Source organism: Danio aesculapii, chromosome 14, assembly GCF_903798145.1.
Source record: "Danio aesculapii chromosome 14, fDanAes4.1, whole genome shotgun sequence".
NCBI lineage: Eukaryota > Metazoa > Chordata > Actinopteri > Cypriniformes > Danionidae > Danio > Danio aesculapii.
In genome coordinates, this window is record NC_079448.1 from 35,135,062 (window position 1) to 35,152,459 (window position 17,398).

Genomic DNA, 17,398 nt, shown 5'->3' on the forward strand with positions numbered 1-17,398 from the left:
TCCCCTGAGTCCCCGGGTTTCCTCCCACCGTCCAAAAACATAAACTATAGCCAATCGACTAAACCAAATTATCACCGAAAACAACACTAGTTTACACTTCTCATGCGGCGACAAGCAGGGGAGTCCTCGAGACCTACCTGAGCTCGAACTCCGCTCTCGCCCTTCTAACGGGAGGGAGCCATGGACTCGAGGATATTACGAGCTCAGGGCTCTCTCCTGGGACAGCATGCCAAATATGCTTTATTGATTATCAGCTAAGTGTGAACTCTTGAATTTTATTTTGGTAAAAAGTGTAATCTAGAGGTCTTTGCCTTTCTTATAAGCCACTTCTGATACCAAATGATCAACTAGAATTCCAGTTATTATTTGTTGTTCCTAAAACTTGGACAGGCAACAAGATTTTGTCAGGTAGTGTACAGCACTGGCAAGGAAATGAAGAGTTTTTTTTTTAATTTATTTATGATGTCTTTGCTACAAAAAAGGGCAAGTCCAAGTACAAAAGCAATCATGACTCTGAAAAGGTGCTAAATATAAATATATAGATCTTTATTTATGCTTGGTTAATATTAAAATACAGTTATAATACAAAAAAATACATATATGTAGAAAATATCAGTGCATACAATTTTGCTTCACAAATATCAGTCAAAATAACAACATTATGGAAAGCATCATTTGGCAGTATATACACATTCCATTATTTGGAAGACAGTACATCAGCTATGAATGTAATACTGGGATTTTAAAACGATAACGGTTAGCAAAGGGCCCTTTACACACTGTCAATATAATCTGGCTTAACCAATACGATAATGCCCCAACCATTCCATTACCTACATACAGATGTTAGGGAGTTAATACCGATAGCACCTACATCATGTGTACATATCATTTTCATGACCATTAATATAGTGACCAGCCTGTTGACAATATCATAGCCTGCCCTGCAAGCTTTAGTAGTATTTTAGCACAAACGACTACTGAATCAGTAACAGGATACGTTCCTCTGGTTAATAGCTGCACAACATATTACGTGCTGTTATGTATACAGTAGTGTAAACGACATAAATATGGAAAGTACACGATGCAGTGTAACTGTTGTGTATTGAACAGAGCAAGGCCGTTTATATCATCCACATTTGATCAATAATTAACTGAATGTTTCCTATGAAATCGGCAGGAGTAATTTACTTTCACAGTGATGGACTGGATGTTATGGCATCCATAAGCCAGCTGAAGATCTTAAACTCAATTTTAACTAAATCAACCAGATTAAAAGCTGTCTACCAGATAAAAATAGCACAAGCGGGAACAAAAGTGATTCATTTCAGCTTCATTGAGCAAGACCCAGGAAATCGGCCCTCAGACTGGCGCGACTGAACCTGGAAACACAATGTGCATCATAAGTATGCTGATGATCAATGTGTCCTGATGGAGTTCTGGGAAAGAGCTTCAGACCGCATGTTCAATTATTCATGATCTGTGGTCTTTATTTGACAGCTTGTCTGAAAGTTTGAGTGAAATCTGTTCTAAAGAAAAATATTTATTCCCTATCAAAGAAGAAAGAAGCTTTAGCGAGCTCTGAAAGAATACTTTTAGCAAAATAAAATATCACATAACCAAAATTCCAGTTTTCATTTCAATAAAATATTTATCTAGAAATAAAATAAGGATTGCCTTTGTCCTCTCATTCTGACCACCGAACTAATGATTTCATAATTAGCCACCATTCTGACTGAAGAATGCCATTTCAATGGGGGAAACAGTGCTGTTAGTGTAATAAAATGTGCCTGTAGTGTTCACAGTAGACAGCAGAAATACCTGAGCTGGTCCATATGAATCTTACACTACCACAGATATGAGTAGCAGCCGACTGTACTCCTTCACTTCCTTGACAAAAGTGCACAGGAAGAGGAATTGTGAATCTCCGAATGACCATGTGTGTGGGAAGAATAAAAGTAGACTGAGACAGAATGGACCAATCAGACTTCTGGCGGCTTTCCAGCGCAGAGCATGTCAGACGGGTGGTGTGGAGTAACGGACCACATAGTTATAGTCTGGAGGAGGACTGTGACACTCCATCTCCGGGTCAAGGGACGAATCCTCCAGACTCAGTGAGGGAACAAGCGGCGGGTATTTGTCCATTTCGCCCTCCAGCAGAACTGACTCCTTACTTTTCCTCTTCATCCTGAGGGACAAGAAAACAGGTTTTTGGATGCGTCTAATTTGATACGAGTATTCACTATTCATTTCAGGTATTTTTACAATGCACTTAGAAGGGTAGTTTACCCAATTTTTAATTACTCGCAATTGTGACATGATAACGCAAGTTAAAATAGTTTAGAGAAAATCTGAGAGCTCCCTCATACTCCATAAACAGCTATGGTCCCAAAACATTCAAAATCCATGACAAATATTTTAAAACATCCTCAAAACAGACCATATGCCTTCATAAAGTCATTATTTTTATTTTATGTGCACACAAAAGCATTGTCGTAGCTTGGTTATTTGCTATGAGGGTTTTGTTTATGGACTGGTCATGACCGTTGTGGTCTATGGAGGATAAGAGCTCTCAGTTTTCATCTAACATCTTAATTTGTGTTCCAAAATCAAATGAAGGTCTCGTGGGAACAGCATAAGGGTGAGTACTTAATAACAAAATGTTCATTTTGGGTGAACTAACCCTTTAATTTAGGCCATCATCATACAAAAGCTCACTTTTAACACCAGGTATTGGATGTTTTCCCCATTTGAAAGTGAGGTTATTGAGTTTTTTCCTGTTCACTATGTAAGAAGGAATTTTGAAGAATGTTGGAAACCTGTTGAATTTCATAGTATTTTCCTTCCTTCTATGGATGTCAATGGCTACCAGTTTCCTGTGTATTCATAAGCTAACATATCGTACTATAATCTTAAACCCTGGGTTAATATCTACATCTGAATATTTGCAGTGTCATTAATTGGATGAATGTAGAATTCAACCTGTTTACATATCGAATCGATCATTGCATATCCTTGTGTCATATTCTGCAGATCATACCTGCTACCTTTTTCTGAATTGACTTCAGGGACTAAATTTAACAATAGAACAATAAAAAGTCTGTTGAGCTAGTCCTGCTTCAGAGCAATACTTCAGGAACTCCAGTAAAAAGCAGTGCTAAACCCACCTCTCAATTACAGCAGTAAACTGTATTTTACCTGTGGTTAGAAGTGGTGTTTGGATCAATAACCTGGGGTTAAACAGTGTGAAAAGCCCTACCGTGATGCCACACTTGTAAAAGCTTTAACAATGTGGTGTTAAATTGTCATGGCATGATGCTTAGCAACTGACAGCCAATCACATGCCACATATTTACATGCTTTGAATAATTATGGAAGCACAAAGTACTGTATAAAACAGCTTTCAAATGGAAACATGTCAAATTGTGCTTGAAAACATCCGTACTAATGAAAACGATTCCTTTTTATTCATATCTTAATAGTTTAAATTAGCTAACATTGTCTTTAAAGTTCATTTAATTTAAAGTTAATTAGTTTCATTGTACAATTGTCAATATATATAAAATGAGGATGAGCAAATGTATAGCGTTTATGTAAACGGGTCACTGAAGTGCAAAATACACTGTAAAAAATGCTGGGTTCCACATAACTCTTTCATGTTGTCCCAACACAAATCGATAAAGTTAACTTTATAGGTTTTGCGAATTTAAGTGGATTGTACACAGCCCCCCCCCCCCCCTTCCCCCCTTAACTTAAGAATTGTGTTGTTTCAACTCATTTATATAAGTAGTTTAAACAAGCAGCAAAATTCATTTTGTGAGTGTATGCAAATAAGAATGTTATTCTGGGTTATAGGATTGTATAGTGTGAAACTTCAGGATATGAAAACCCAGGATTAATTGTTAATATAAATGTGACATATAATACGCACGCCATGACTTTCCCAAGTACAATGCAATCCTGGATTAACATCTATGTTGATCCTGGAACATTTTTGCTGAAAATGTAATCCATACCTTTTCCCTACCCCTAAACCCAACCATAACTGTAAATTATTCCCAAAATTAGAGATGAAAAATAGTTAATAATCATGTAGAAATGCATAAACCTAACCGTAAGCTTAAACGGTAAACGTGTCCCTTAATTCTGATTGGCTGATTGGAATGTTGTTCCAGGATCAACACAGATGTTAATATATGAACATGTCCTACTTGGTGAAATCAGGTTGGTATATAATAACCCTGAGTCCTTTATCCCAGGGTATTTCAGGTGTGATGAAACATTATTTCTTTTGTACTATGTACGGAAACTTTGCTCTGTTTGTTGCTACGGGTTTCAGTAACTCTTCAATCGGGGTCATCGGGTCAGACACCCTGGAGGAAGTCAGTGGGTTTGAATTGCTTTTAGTCAACAGGAGTTCAAGGGCCGATAATTTGCAGTAAATATCTTTACAGAACAGATTGGCATGTACTGTGGTTTGTACACAGTGTAATGAGAGCTGTCAGTGCCAAGTACTCCACATATGTGCATAGTAAATGTGGGGGTTCCAGGTGGAATCCAGAGGCCCAGTGTGGAGGAGACTCTTGGACGTAGCAGTAAAGCTGAGGAAGGTCAAAGGTGACAGTGATTGAGTGGGTCTCTGGCAGGGCCGTCTCTTTACCATATATACATCATTCTCTACATGCTCCAAGTGGCTCTTTTTTCTCATGCCTGTGACTATGGCAACCGGTCCAGGGCTTTGCCAGCTGGTTGCAGGCTGTGCCCAGCTTTTTATCACATCGCGCTGGGATGAGGAGGGCGCTGGACATGGAACGATGGGGGAGTGTTGACAGAGGCAAGACTGAGTGATTTAATAAAAACCTGCTGATTATGTTCATTTGCAGATCAACTCGGCTCATCAATCATACAAAGAGACAGCCAAGCTATGTAATCTTCCCTGCCGCTGTGATTATTTAGTAGAGGAATTTAAAAATGGTGCAAGTGGGGGTGCGGTGTCTTATTAAAACATATTACATAGCTCTCGCTTTTAAACAGCATGGCTGATTATTAGTCACTTTAACCACTCCAGGTCTGAGTCATAAACCTCCAATCAGCAAGAGATTATCACTGTTTGTCTAGCTGCAGTTGGTGGTAAAATCTGTTGCCCTCAAATATTAGGATGCCGTATAGTCAAGGCCTTGAATGCAATTTAGTGGATAACCTTTGTAGATTAACCCTGGCGTCTGCTTCGCTGGAAGACCATAAACTGTGTCTCAGATCTCCAATGGTTTAACAAAACCAAAGCTAATTCAGCCCAGTGGCCTGCCGTTAATAACTTAAAAGGCCACCTTCACTTTAGCTTTCAGCACCATTTGACCTGAGGCCCTTTTATGAACAAGTAATGCGGTCTTAAAACACACTTTGGTGTGTGGTTAATAAAGTATTATCCATGTTTCAAGCATGAACTGACCATGTTTTAAAAGAGTTATCTTTTTATGCCATCTTGTTTTTTAACTCTTATGTTCTGTTGGGGATATTTCATCCACTCTGGGGTGATTTTGAGTCTTAATTTGGCCATAACTTTTTCTGTGTTTTAGCAGTGAATTTTTTTAAAAACTCAACGATACACTCTGTTCAAATTTACTACCCTTTTATTACGTTAGGGATAAAAACATCCACTAAATTAAACTGCTGTAAAAATGCGTCAGATAATTTAGTTTTTCAAATTCTTTTGCATAAATCTGTTAATCAACCTCTGTCCTGATCAAAACTACTAGATTGCTTAGAAAATTACAGGATTTTAACTCTTTAATTGTCAAATTCACAAATGATGCCACTGATTTGGTAAAAAAACACACAAAATGACGTATTTTCAATTCCTTCATTCATTCATTCATTCGCCGGGGGCAGCAGTCTTAGGAGAGAACCCCAGACTTCCCTCTCCCCAGACACTTCCTCCAGCTCCTCTGGGGGGATCCCGAGGCATTCCCAGGCCAGCCGAGAGACATAGTCCCTCCAGCGTGTCCTGGGTCTTCCCCGAGGCCTCCTCCCGGTGGGACATGCCTGGAACACCTCCCTAGGTAGGCGTCCAGAAGGTATCCGAAACAGATGCCCGAGCCACCTCAACTGACTTCTCTCGATGTGGAGGAGCATCGGCTCTACTCCGAGCTCCTCCTGGGTGTCAGAGCTCCTCACCCTATCCATAAGAGTGCACTCTGCCACCCTTCGAAGGAAACTAATTTCAGCCGCTTGTCTCCAAGATCTTGTCCTTTCAGTCATGACCCAAAGCTCATGACCATAGGTGAGAGTAGGATCGTAGATTGACTGGTAAATCGAGAGCTTTGCCTTTCGGCTCAGCTCCTTCTTCACCACAACGGACTGGTACATAGACTGCATTACTGCTGCCGCTGCACCAATCCGCAGCAAATCCACGTATTTTCAATATAAAAAGTAATTGTGGACTGGATTTTTTTAAACCTTTTATCAAAGTCTTGGACATGTGAAACAACATTGCCTCTGATGCATTATTTTTGATTGATTTTCACTTTTTCTCCTCAATTTACTGTTATTGGCTGTTTTTGCCCCATTGACTTCCATTATAACCACATTTTTTGATTACAAAACCAAGACACCATATAATTCATGCATTTTTGATTCTTGGTTTTCCCTGTTGGTAAGAGGTTAAATTTGTCATTTTTACTGTTGATCATCAGTTGGCACTGTTAACCCTTTAGATCCTGTGTCCTGTGCAAAAAAAAAAACTTAAGTTTCTGGATTTTATATGAAGTATAACAACAAATTAAAGCATGTATGTGTGACTGTGAGTGTGTGAAAGCGTGAGAGTGTGAGAGTGACCTTTGCGAACTTACCTTGATGTGTCTGAGAAAATCAAAATATGCATCTCAGCTTTTAGAACTACATGGAGTAAACAAAAACAAAGACTGTGTATTTATGCACCATCAAATGTGGTTATAATGGAAGTCAATAGCGCAAAAAAACAGCCACCAACAGTAAATTAGGAAGAAAAAATGAAAATCTAACAATGCATCAAAGCCAATGTTGTTCCTAATCGTTCACATGTCCAAAAAAATAATCCAGTGCACAATTACTTTTTATATTGAAAATACGTCACTTTGTGTGTGTGTTTTCAACAAATCAGTGACATCATTTATGAATTTGGCAATTAAAGAGTTTTTCTAAGCAATTCAGTAGTTTTTAGATTAACAGATTTATGGAAAAAAAATGAAAAATAAATATTGATCTGATGCATTTTTACAGCAGTTCAATTCAATAGACGTTTTCATCCCGAACATAACAAAAGGGTAGTACATTTGAACAGCGCACAATGGTTAAACTAGTCATCATTAAATAGATTTAGGTTTTATTCAAAGCTTGCATTCTGTTCAAAAATATTAATTGGTAACACTTTTAGTAGCAATTCCCACTATTACCTACTGGCTTGTTACCTGCATATTATTAAGATATTGGCTGTTTATTAGTATGTATAAACTATGATCTTATTCTACACCACTAATCCTACCAGGCCAAAAATCAAAGTTAGTTCAAAGCCATGGATTTCAACTTCCTATTTGTCAGTTTTAATGAATAATTAGCTCAAGATATCATTATGTTAACATTATAACTTCACTTGTTGAACCACATGACTATTAGTCCATTATTAAATAATGTCATTACAGTTATAGGTTTGACATCATCAACTCTACATCATGTTTTTTAACTTCAAGAACTATTAATTACATATTAGTAGTATAAAACATATTGGCACCCATATAATAATGTGTTGGCCCCAATTCAAATCACTTATTGTACAAGATGGCCATATGCCATATCTGTAGCCATGCTTATTCAGAGATGAAGTCAGAGGCCATTACAGTTCAAGCGTTACAAACAAAGATGCTAGTCACCAGACCTTACAGCCAGCTTTAACAAGTCACACGCCCAGCCCTGCTTTTGTAGTCTGGCTGTTGAGATTGTCACCTTAGGCAGTATCTCTCCACTGTGCCATTGTTTCAGAGACTCTCACGCAGGCACGTCTTTCAAAGAAAGGCGCAGTGACTGGAGTCGTGTGGAGATGTGGGGGAGAAACTGTATGACAATTGTGTCATCCACATTCCAGCCCGGTGGGAGGGTCTCCAGGGCATATGCCGGCAGCCCTTCCCATTCCTGTGGTCCTGGACATGGCCAAGGAGAAGGCTTAAATGGGAATGAATGTATTGTACTCACGCTCGGGACATGAAACTCCGGGGTCGGGCCAGTGACTCCAGGCGCTTCAGTGTCTTCAGGTCATCTGAAGATAGTCCTATCCCACTGTCTGACTGCCCACCCTGTCAGCAACCAAAGATGACTTAATGAATATATTTGCATTGTTTTTTAATGTTGTGTTGAAGAGACTTATGAATTTAAGGATAAGTTGAACATGGTGTTTGAAATAATATTATATCCATAATGTTTCCACAGTGTTCCTGATAAGATTTTTTATCCACACTTCATTATCAAAAATGCATGTCAGAAGCTAGAAATAGCCATTAAATTTGCTAAATTGTAGTCTATATAAAACTATGAACTAAAACACAGTCTAACAACATTCGTTTTAAAATAAACTGTAGGTTTTTAAATGGCATTAAGAGAAAAAAGATTGGCAGCAAATCCTTTAAATGTTACTGTATTCAGAACAGAACCAGACAAAACTCATAATAAGTAACCATAGATATTTATATCAGGTGTCGCCTACACTGTTGTTGTCTATTTGAAGGAAGGCGTCAATAGAGCCGCCATTTTAGTACAGGGTAGCACTCCTTTGAAATGTATGTGGGATCAAGGTGCAGTGGAGGACTGTGGCCATCTAGAGCCATAGATATATAGAAATATATACACACACATATCTATGATCGGGAGTTTACTTGGTGCTCAATATGCAAATATTTTTTGTAATCACGAAAATTATAATTTTACATCACATTTTTACATCGATGGATAAGTGACCGCATGGGCATTGCTGACAAAGAGCATGTGTTTGTGTGCCTGGAAATGTATGATCCTCCCTCGATTAGTTTGTGAATGAATCTCTGTTATGAATGACTCGTGTGAACCATTGATATCCCTGTGTCTCAATGTGCATATCCACCTTTCTGATCTAAATGGTATGTAACATTTTTGATATTCAATAATTTATGGTGGACAGTATGCACATTGAGGCGCAGACACTGTTATGTTATCAGTCACCCAGATAAGTTACTTCAAAAACAAACGTTGGTGAACTTAGCCGACAGTACAAGTTTCTGGCACCGCAGCATCTTGTTGTAATATTTCATTTACATGGTTTGCTGATTTTATTGAACAAAGCTAGCATAAGCCTAGAGTTTAGTGCGAGTTGGTGCTACTTTGCCTAATGGTCAATATAGTGACTGTATTATCATCAATAACACTTGTTTAGCACAAAAGTTCATAACATACAAAAAGGTAAAAAACGAAATCTTACTTATGAAATGTTTTGCCTTTATGCTTTGTTTTTTTTGTTTGCTCATTACTACACCCGTACACAGCACAAAAAACCAGCATCTTCAGATTGGCTTTAGTCTTGACCACAGTAAATGCGGTTCAATGACTTTTGTCCTGAGAGAAATGTACAAATGTGGTGGCGATATTGACGCATGCTCAGGGTCCGTATGCGCTATCTAATTTCTATATCTATGATAAGTAACTATATAATTACAGAACAAAATTGAATACACTTTAAATATAATGGTATTTGCAACAAACTAAATATATCTAATAAAAACTGTGTTGAGAAAAATGTGCTGTGAACGGTGTTGGCTGTTGGAAAATTGGCTGACGATTAATTGTCAAAGAAATAACTGTGATTATGAGATCTGATTTGGTGCACATACAATTGTCAGTTTTGGACCCATACAGAAATGTAATATATGGTCAAATTTGACAGACGTGCATGAAAACGAATATGTAAACTCATATTTTTGCAATACTTTGAAACATATGTTGAATATATGTACATGTATGGCATATGTTTTTGTAATATTCAAACATGATGTTAAATATCTGATTTGCAAATATTGTGTTGATATAGGGTTTCAATTTAGGGGCTTTGTCATGTTTTGTTTTTATTCATTAAAGAAATGTTATACAGTTCTGAGATTAACTGATTAACTAATTGACATAATGTAAGATGGCACTTTGCACTTTTAAATATTAAAGTAATTTATTGCATTCTGATAACAAATCACAACAAACTGGCCCAAAAAATTAAAACACACACACAAAACACAGAAAAAACGTGTTAGGAAAATCTGCTTCTGAAAAGCTACCTTAGGTATTTACCTTTGCAATAACTGCAACAATTACTGGTTTTTGAAGTGTAGATTAAATAACCACAATTAAATGGTCATGACTGGCCTATAATTAAGTGACTTTAAGCACACTCACAAAAAATATAAATAAAACTCAGCATAATGGTCATATGACAGGGGAGGGAAACGCAAAGACCCCACAATACCCATTCAGGTCTTGAGAGAATGTGTGCAGCCACACCTTTGCTTTCAAAAATCTCTGTTACCCAAAATTTGTAAAAACCTACTAGAGTAAACAGCCTTTGAGAGGGAGAAAAACAAGCTCTTCACCTCGTGGATCTTGTTGGTTCCGTTCTCCAGGATTACTTCATCGAAGGTTTTCACACTCTCTGGGCGGATCTTGATGTTCCTGAAAGCATCAAATACTCCAGATCAGAACAGTGTGGAAAGTTTCTCATGACATCATGTCTGGCAGATCCCAACAAACACATGAAACGGGCTAGATTTGCTATCATAGTTGGAAAGTAGAAGTTTAATACTAAGTCAAATTAAATTCTTTTAAATTCAATTTTACACCACAGGATAACTCTCTAACTCAGCTTTAGGGAAAACAGGAATTGCAGCATTTCGATATCATTCCCTACAAACATATTTAAAGGATATAAACACACAGAGTTGGATAAATATTATCTTAAGTAAGCATAAATCCTGGAACCGCATTTGTGGTAAAAGAGGAAATTCCTTGAGGGGCCCTTAATGCTACGAGAGCCGTTTCTTATCAAGAACCCAATTAGTGCTTTCCTTCACTTCTTGCCTTGTTTTGAAGCATTCAACCGAAGGACACTGAGATGTTGTGTGTTTGATTTGTGCAGGAAAATGTATGGAAAAGAAAATAGACAGTAGAACTTTATCTACCAAAAACAAACTTTTAAAACGGCTTGAATGAATAATGATCGTGTCAACTGATTTTTAACAACTGAAAAACAAATAGAGGCCATTTTGATGATATAAATGTTAAACAGATGAAGTTATCTTACCAAGCCGTCCCAGAGTCTCTGAGAGAGACTGGTCGCGTGGAGGTCTCCTCTGTGGGACTCTGGTTTGAGAGGTCTGCTTTGGTCAAGAGGGCCGTGTTGATCGGGATGTAGTGCTTTCCCTCCTAAGAGACACAAAGCGTTTAAAACATTGTGCAGATGGTTTATAGGATTCTGGAGGAATCTGTGCATAAATCTACAGGGGAATGTGTGAATATGTTTTATGGATATGGTGTTATTATGGACAGGCCGGCTAAGCTTGATTCCTTATGTGTGAAAGAGGGAGTTTGGATGGAGTCCAGTTCAAACGGCTTGGAATATGTTTTGATCTCTGTGTAGTGTAGTAGTTTTTTACGAAGACCATATCTTCGCTTCAAGCCATATTATAAATTAGATCCATTCCTTAGAAATGCACCAGAACGTATTGTACTATCAAAGGTTTAAAGCAAATTGTAGGTTTTTACTGCTGAATTGTTTTGTTTGGATGTTGTGTTCATTTATAAGGACATTATTCATATGTTGAGCATTTACTTTTGCTTAGTTTATGAAATATAATTTGTAGCTCTTACAACACAGGGAACATAAATATATTATTATGTGTGTTTTTATTAATGCATTAACATGCACAACTGTTTAAACTTTCCTGCTTAGAGAATTTAATTCATTTATCCAGCAAAAATGCAATAAATAAATCAAACATGAAGGAAATAAATGTTACAAAAGATTGGATTTCATTAAACGTCATTCTTTTTAACATTTGACATTGTATTACTCAAGAAACTCTTAAAAAACATACTGACCCAAAACGTTTGAATGCCAGTGTACAAATGGATTCATATTTTCTTTACATTCACCCTGAACTCACTTGATACCATTCTTCACATTCATAATTTTTTAAATTTTCATCTGTAAGTAGCTGCTAAAAGTAATATGTAGAGACACTCATGGGATAGTTGTCGTGTATAATGGTGGTGCGTCTCTCATTCCATAAAGTCAAAGTCCCTTTAAGGCAAGTAATTTCACTCGGCGGCCATCTTTGAAATACCTCTCGGGCAGTATGCAGTATGGTCTGAATGATGAAACATCAAATTCTCCAAAACTGTTTGCCAAGCTTACGATTGCATTACATATTTGGAATCACCAATAAAATAAACAATAGTCTCATAAGTTTTGTTTGTAAATATTCAAATCAAGCAAAATCTGCAATTATTTCAGGATGCCCGAGCTAATGCGCATACACACTCGAAATGAACGAGATCACGACACCAACCTCATTTATGGCCATGTAAGACATTATCATCCTCTGGATAATGCATTGTCAGATCGCGCTGCTCTTCTGAAGTAATTCATAACTTGGACTTGATGGTGAGTCTCCTCCAGAAATGACAGTGACTTTTTTTTACTAGTTTGTGGGCGGTTGAGTAGTTGCTGTCATGTGATGTGCATTTGACAGGACGGTCTGTACCTTGCGTTCATTTTATACAGATTACAAAACCAAAACACTTTTGTTTTCAAGTGCACTTGGTTCATTTTAAAGGTACAGATTTCAAGCTTTATGTGTATATATTTCTTATGTCTGTGAAGCAAGTATTCGCTGAGATTCCAGTGTGTTTGTTGACCACAAAACCTGTCGTAAAAGCACACGTCTGGTCCGAGCTTCTCCCCAGAGAAACGTCAGTCTATAGGAATCAATGATTGGCTTCTGTACTTATAGGCGGGGCTTTATTTGCCATATGGAGCGTTACACTTTTCACCATTCAAAACTATATGAGTGATATGTGTTGTGTATTCTATAGTCTTTGATAAAGTTCTTGTGGTCCTTGTGGTCAGGACATTCAAATAGCTTGTGGGAAAGACATTCAAGGTCACTGAAGTGAATGAGACAGTACCTGCTGAACACTAGCCTGTAGCAAATCTCCTAGCCTCTCCACCAGCTCTGTGAAAGTGGGCCTCTGAGGTGGTTCTCCATGCCAGCAGTCCAACATGGTCTGATATCTATAAAGAGAAACACACACATTACAGAATTTCCTTTAAACCAGGGTATATACAGGAACCAGAGAGTGAAATTCAATACTTTTTAAGTCACTTTCTTACATTTTAGGCCTCATCGCCACATTAGGTTTCAACCAGCAACATTGGCGACATTTTAATGTGCAGCATATTTACTAAATACCGTTTGTAAGAAACTAATCCTAAACTAAAACACTATTCATTTACTAAATACAAATGCTAATCCAGCAGGTGGCGCCTACCGAGCAGCAGAAATAACGGTGTTGCCTTAGTTACGGCAGTAAACAAAGCAGCATAATGTTAAATCTAGCAGGATTTTATCAATTTCATAAACTACACTGCACCCCAATATTCACAGATTAAATTTGTACAGTCAAAAATGGGGCATTGAAGGCTTTTTAATACTTTTTAAAGGCCTCAAATTTATTTATCAGCTTTAAATACTATTTAAGACCCCACAGACACCCTATTAACCTAACATTTAATTCAGCATAACTATAAATTGCAATTCTTCAGCAGCTACACAAACTCTCATGAATTACGCCCTTAGCCTTGACCTCTGGGTTAGTCTGTAAATCCGGCTTTATCCAATTATTTTCACCATCAATAATATTCTGTGCGTGACACGAGGAGGAGTGAGGCTGAGTGTTTTCCTTGCACCGTTCTCAGGGTGAGAGTTTGTGTTGAGAGGAACTTCCTCCTGCTGTACACGAGCTGTCAGCATCTCTTTCCACAAGGGACGCTTGGGGTCCTTTATTGGATTTTGCACTGGCCTGTAATGGTTAAGTTTATCTGAAGGCTACGGTTCAGTTGTGAAACACTGGGGCGTCAATACACCGACCCGGTATTTGAGTAAATGATCACGGGCGTTGATTGAGCTGTATCCTGTTTATACTGTGGTGTTGCACTCACAGGTCCTTATATAAATAAAGACTGTTACCCATGAAACTCTCTGATCCTGTTTGATTAGCACGACATCGGGCAATTGGGAGCATGAAAAAATTACTGTACTAGTACTAGAGGAGTCATTACTTCCTTACACTAATCAGACAATGTTTCCTTCTGGCTACGAATTCAGTAGTGATCAGAAAGGAGGTATTCTTCTTGTGGGCTGTGCAGGAGATTAGCAAAAGGAAGTAGGACTGCTAAAATGGTTGTTTTAATGAATCCAGATGGAGCGACTCCTTAAACTAACAGGAAGTCCTGAAAAATGGCAAATGGTGGTTCCTCTGAAATCAACGATTCACCAGGATGCTCTATATCCCCTCAAGCTGTGCTTGGATAAATGGAAAATAGATTATGGTTTAGTACTATGTACTGAATTTGGGTTGTTCACCATAAAATGAAACTTCTGACATCTTTTACTCACCCTCAAGCTGTCTGAAACCTGTATGAGTTTCTTTTTTTCTGTACACCATAAAAGATATTCTGAACTGAAGAATATCAGTAGCAGTAAACAGTTGTAGGTGTTCATTGACTTCCATAATGTGGGAAAATACTATTGAAGTCAATGGAGACTATTAAATGTTTAGTTACCAATGTTCTTCCAAATATAATCTTTTGTATTCATTAGATGAAAGAAATCTGTGAAGGTTTGGAACAACTTGAGAAGCAAACAATGCCAAAATAACTTATTTGGGAGGTGAACTATCCCTTTAAATGCATGAAATAACGTGGAGAGATAATTCTACCCATTCAAATCCCACATTATGGAGTTACTCTTAAGCACTGGCAATAGCTCAGGGTCATTCTCAGGGTCAGGAATAAATTACGTTTAAGCCCAATGGCAGCAAATGACTATAATCAACATTTCGTTTTATCAGTGCTGAAACTCCTTCAAAACAACAGGCAGTGGAGTAGACAGACCCTTATCTGCAGTGTTAGTTGACATGTTCTTCAAAGATGAATAAAAAGGCTTTTGGGTTTTGAGGTCTTGGCAGAAGAAAGGCTGTTTTCACGAGGGCCATATTCAGTTCAGTTCTGAGGTCTGGACTGCATTTTGTAGGTCATCTCCAATCACCGTCTTTCATGACCTCCTGTGTTTTGTTCAATTGGCCAGACTTGTGACCAGTGTGTGTGATTGCAAATAAGAAACAACTCGCATTACAGTGTAAGTTTTTACCATAAATGTTCTGTTTAGGTTTCAGAATGTTTAAAAAAGATATGAAAAATTACCATTGTGAACAAGCCTGTAGTTTTGAAACAAATGATCGAGTAGAGCACCTCGTAGACAGCAGTAGGGGTTCTTATGGAGAACAGCCTGCGAATATTATCTCTCAGACTGAGGCCATTCACTTCTCTGCATCAATTCACAAGCTATACTAATCTGATGTTGTCTGCTTCCTTACCACATTTAAAACCCATACCATGACCTCTTCTCTCATATCTTGTTACATCTGACAACTTTCACATTTTGGTTTGACATGCTCTCTAACCCTGTAATCACAATGGGAGTATCTTGCCAGCGGGTTTCCCTGTCTGATGCCCAGGGGTCCTGCCACTGTGTTTGGCCACCCCATGCAGCCTAGGTAGACAAACCCTTTAATGTGAGCTTGAGTTTCAGCTGCAGTGGTGTAAGTTAGTAATGGATCCCTAGAACACATCAACTACACTATAAACTAGCTGCCAATCAGAAGCCGCTCCACTGAATAATTGATCTGTTTCCATTTAAGGCTTCAGTCTTGTGTCAAAGCAATGAAATTAGATATTTCTGCTCTTTTCAACTGAATTGATAGAGAGGACTTTCTTTCCCCAGAGGCCAGATTTCAGCTAATAACCCTGAAGGAGTTTTGTAGGGTTTTATAGAGAGTTTGTTTTTTTGTGCTCACTTCTGGTTTATTTAAATGCAACGGTCTCATTGGATTACACAGAAACACATTTTGCATGTATTATATGTTGAATGTAAGTAACAGGCATGCACATACACTCACCGGCCACTTTATTAGGTACACCTGTCCAACTGCTCGTTAACGCATTTTACTAATCAGCTAATCACATGGCAGCAACTCAATGCATTTAGGCATGTAGACATGGTAAAGACGATCTGCTGCAATTCAAACCGAGCATCAGAATGGGGAAGAAAGGTGATTTATGTGACTTTGAACGTGGCATGGCTGTTGAGTTTTTCAGAAACTGCTGATCTACTGAAATTCTCTAGGGTTTACAGAGAAAGGTCCAAAAAAGAGAAAATATCCAGTGAGCGGCAGTTCTGTGAGTGCAAATGCTTTGTTGATGCCAGAGGTCAGAGGAGAATGGCCAGACTGGTTCGAGCTGATAGAAAGGCAACAGTAACTCAAATAACCACTTGTTACAACCGAGGTATGCAGAAGAGCATCTCTGAATGCATAACACGTCAAACCTTGAGGCGGATGGGCTACCGCAGCAGAAGACCACATCGCGTGTCACTCTTGTCAGCTAACAACAGGAAACTGAGGCTACAATTCACACAGGCTCACTAAAAAGGGACAATAGAAGATTGGAAAAAATGCTGCCTGGTCTGATGAGTTTTGATTTCTGCTGCAACATTCCGATGGTAGGGTCAGAATTTGGGTCACTGACATAAAAGCATGGATCCATCCTGCCTTGTATGAACAGTTTAGGCTGGTGGTGGTGTAATGGTGTGAGGAATATTTTCTTGGCACACTTTTGGTCCATTAGTACCAACTGAGCATTGTGTCACCACAATGCCGACCTGAGTATTGTTGCTGACCAAGTCCATCCCTTTATGACCACAGTGTATGCATTTTCTGATGGCTGCTTCCAATAGGAAAACACGCCATGTCATAAAGTGCGGATCATCTCAGACAGGTTTCTTGAACATGACAATGAGTTCACTGTACTCAAATGGCCTCCACCGTCACCAGAGCTCAATCCAATAGAGCACTTTTCGGATGCAGTAGAATGGGAGATTCGCATCATGGATGTGCAGCCATGATCTGCAGAAACTGCGTGACACTATCATGTCAATATGGATCAAAATCTCTGAGAAATATTTCCAGTACCTTGTTAAAACTATGCCACGAAGGATTAAGAATGTTCTGATGGCAAAAA

General features: G+C 38.3%; 1 protein-coding gene across 1 annotated transcript in view; it reads right to left on the reverse strand.

Moving 5' to 3' along the window:
• Positions 1-525: 525 nt before the first annotated feature.
• Positions 526-17,398, reverse strand: part of kdrl (kinase insert domain receptor like) — a 64,022-nt gene continuing 47,149 nt past the window's right edge. Inside the window, exons 26-30 of the mRNA XM_056471767.1 lie at positions 13,228-13,333; positions 11,342-11,463; positions 10,635-10,713; positions 8,224-8,324; positions 526-2,188 (exon numbers count right to left, since the gene is read on the reverse strand). Of these exons, the coding sequence (XP_056327742.1) occupies positions 2,017-2,188; positions 8,224-8,324; positions 10,635-10,713; positions 11,342-11,463; positions 13,228-13,333 (580 nt within the window). The 3' untranslated portion in view covers positions 526-2,016. The remainder of the gene's footprint in view (positions 2,189-8,223; positions 8,325-10,634; positions 10,714-11,341; positions 11,464-13,227; positions 13,334-17,398) is intronic.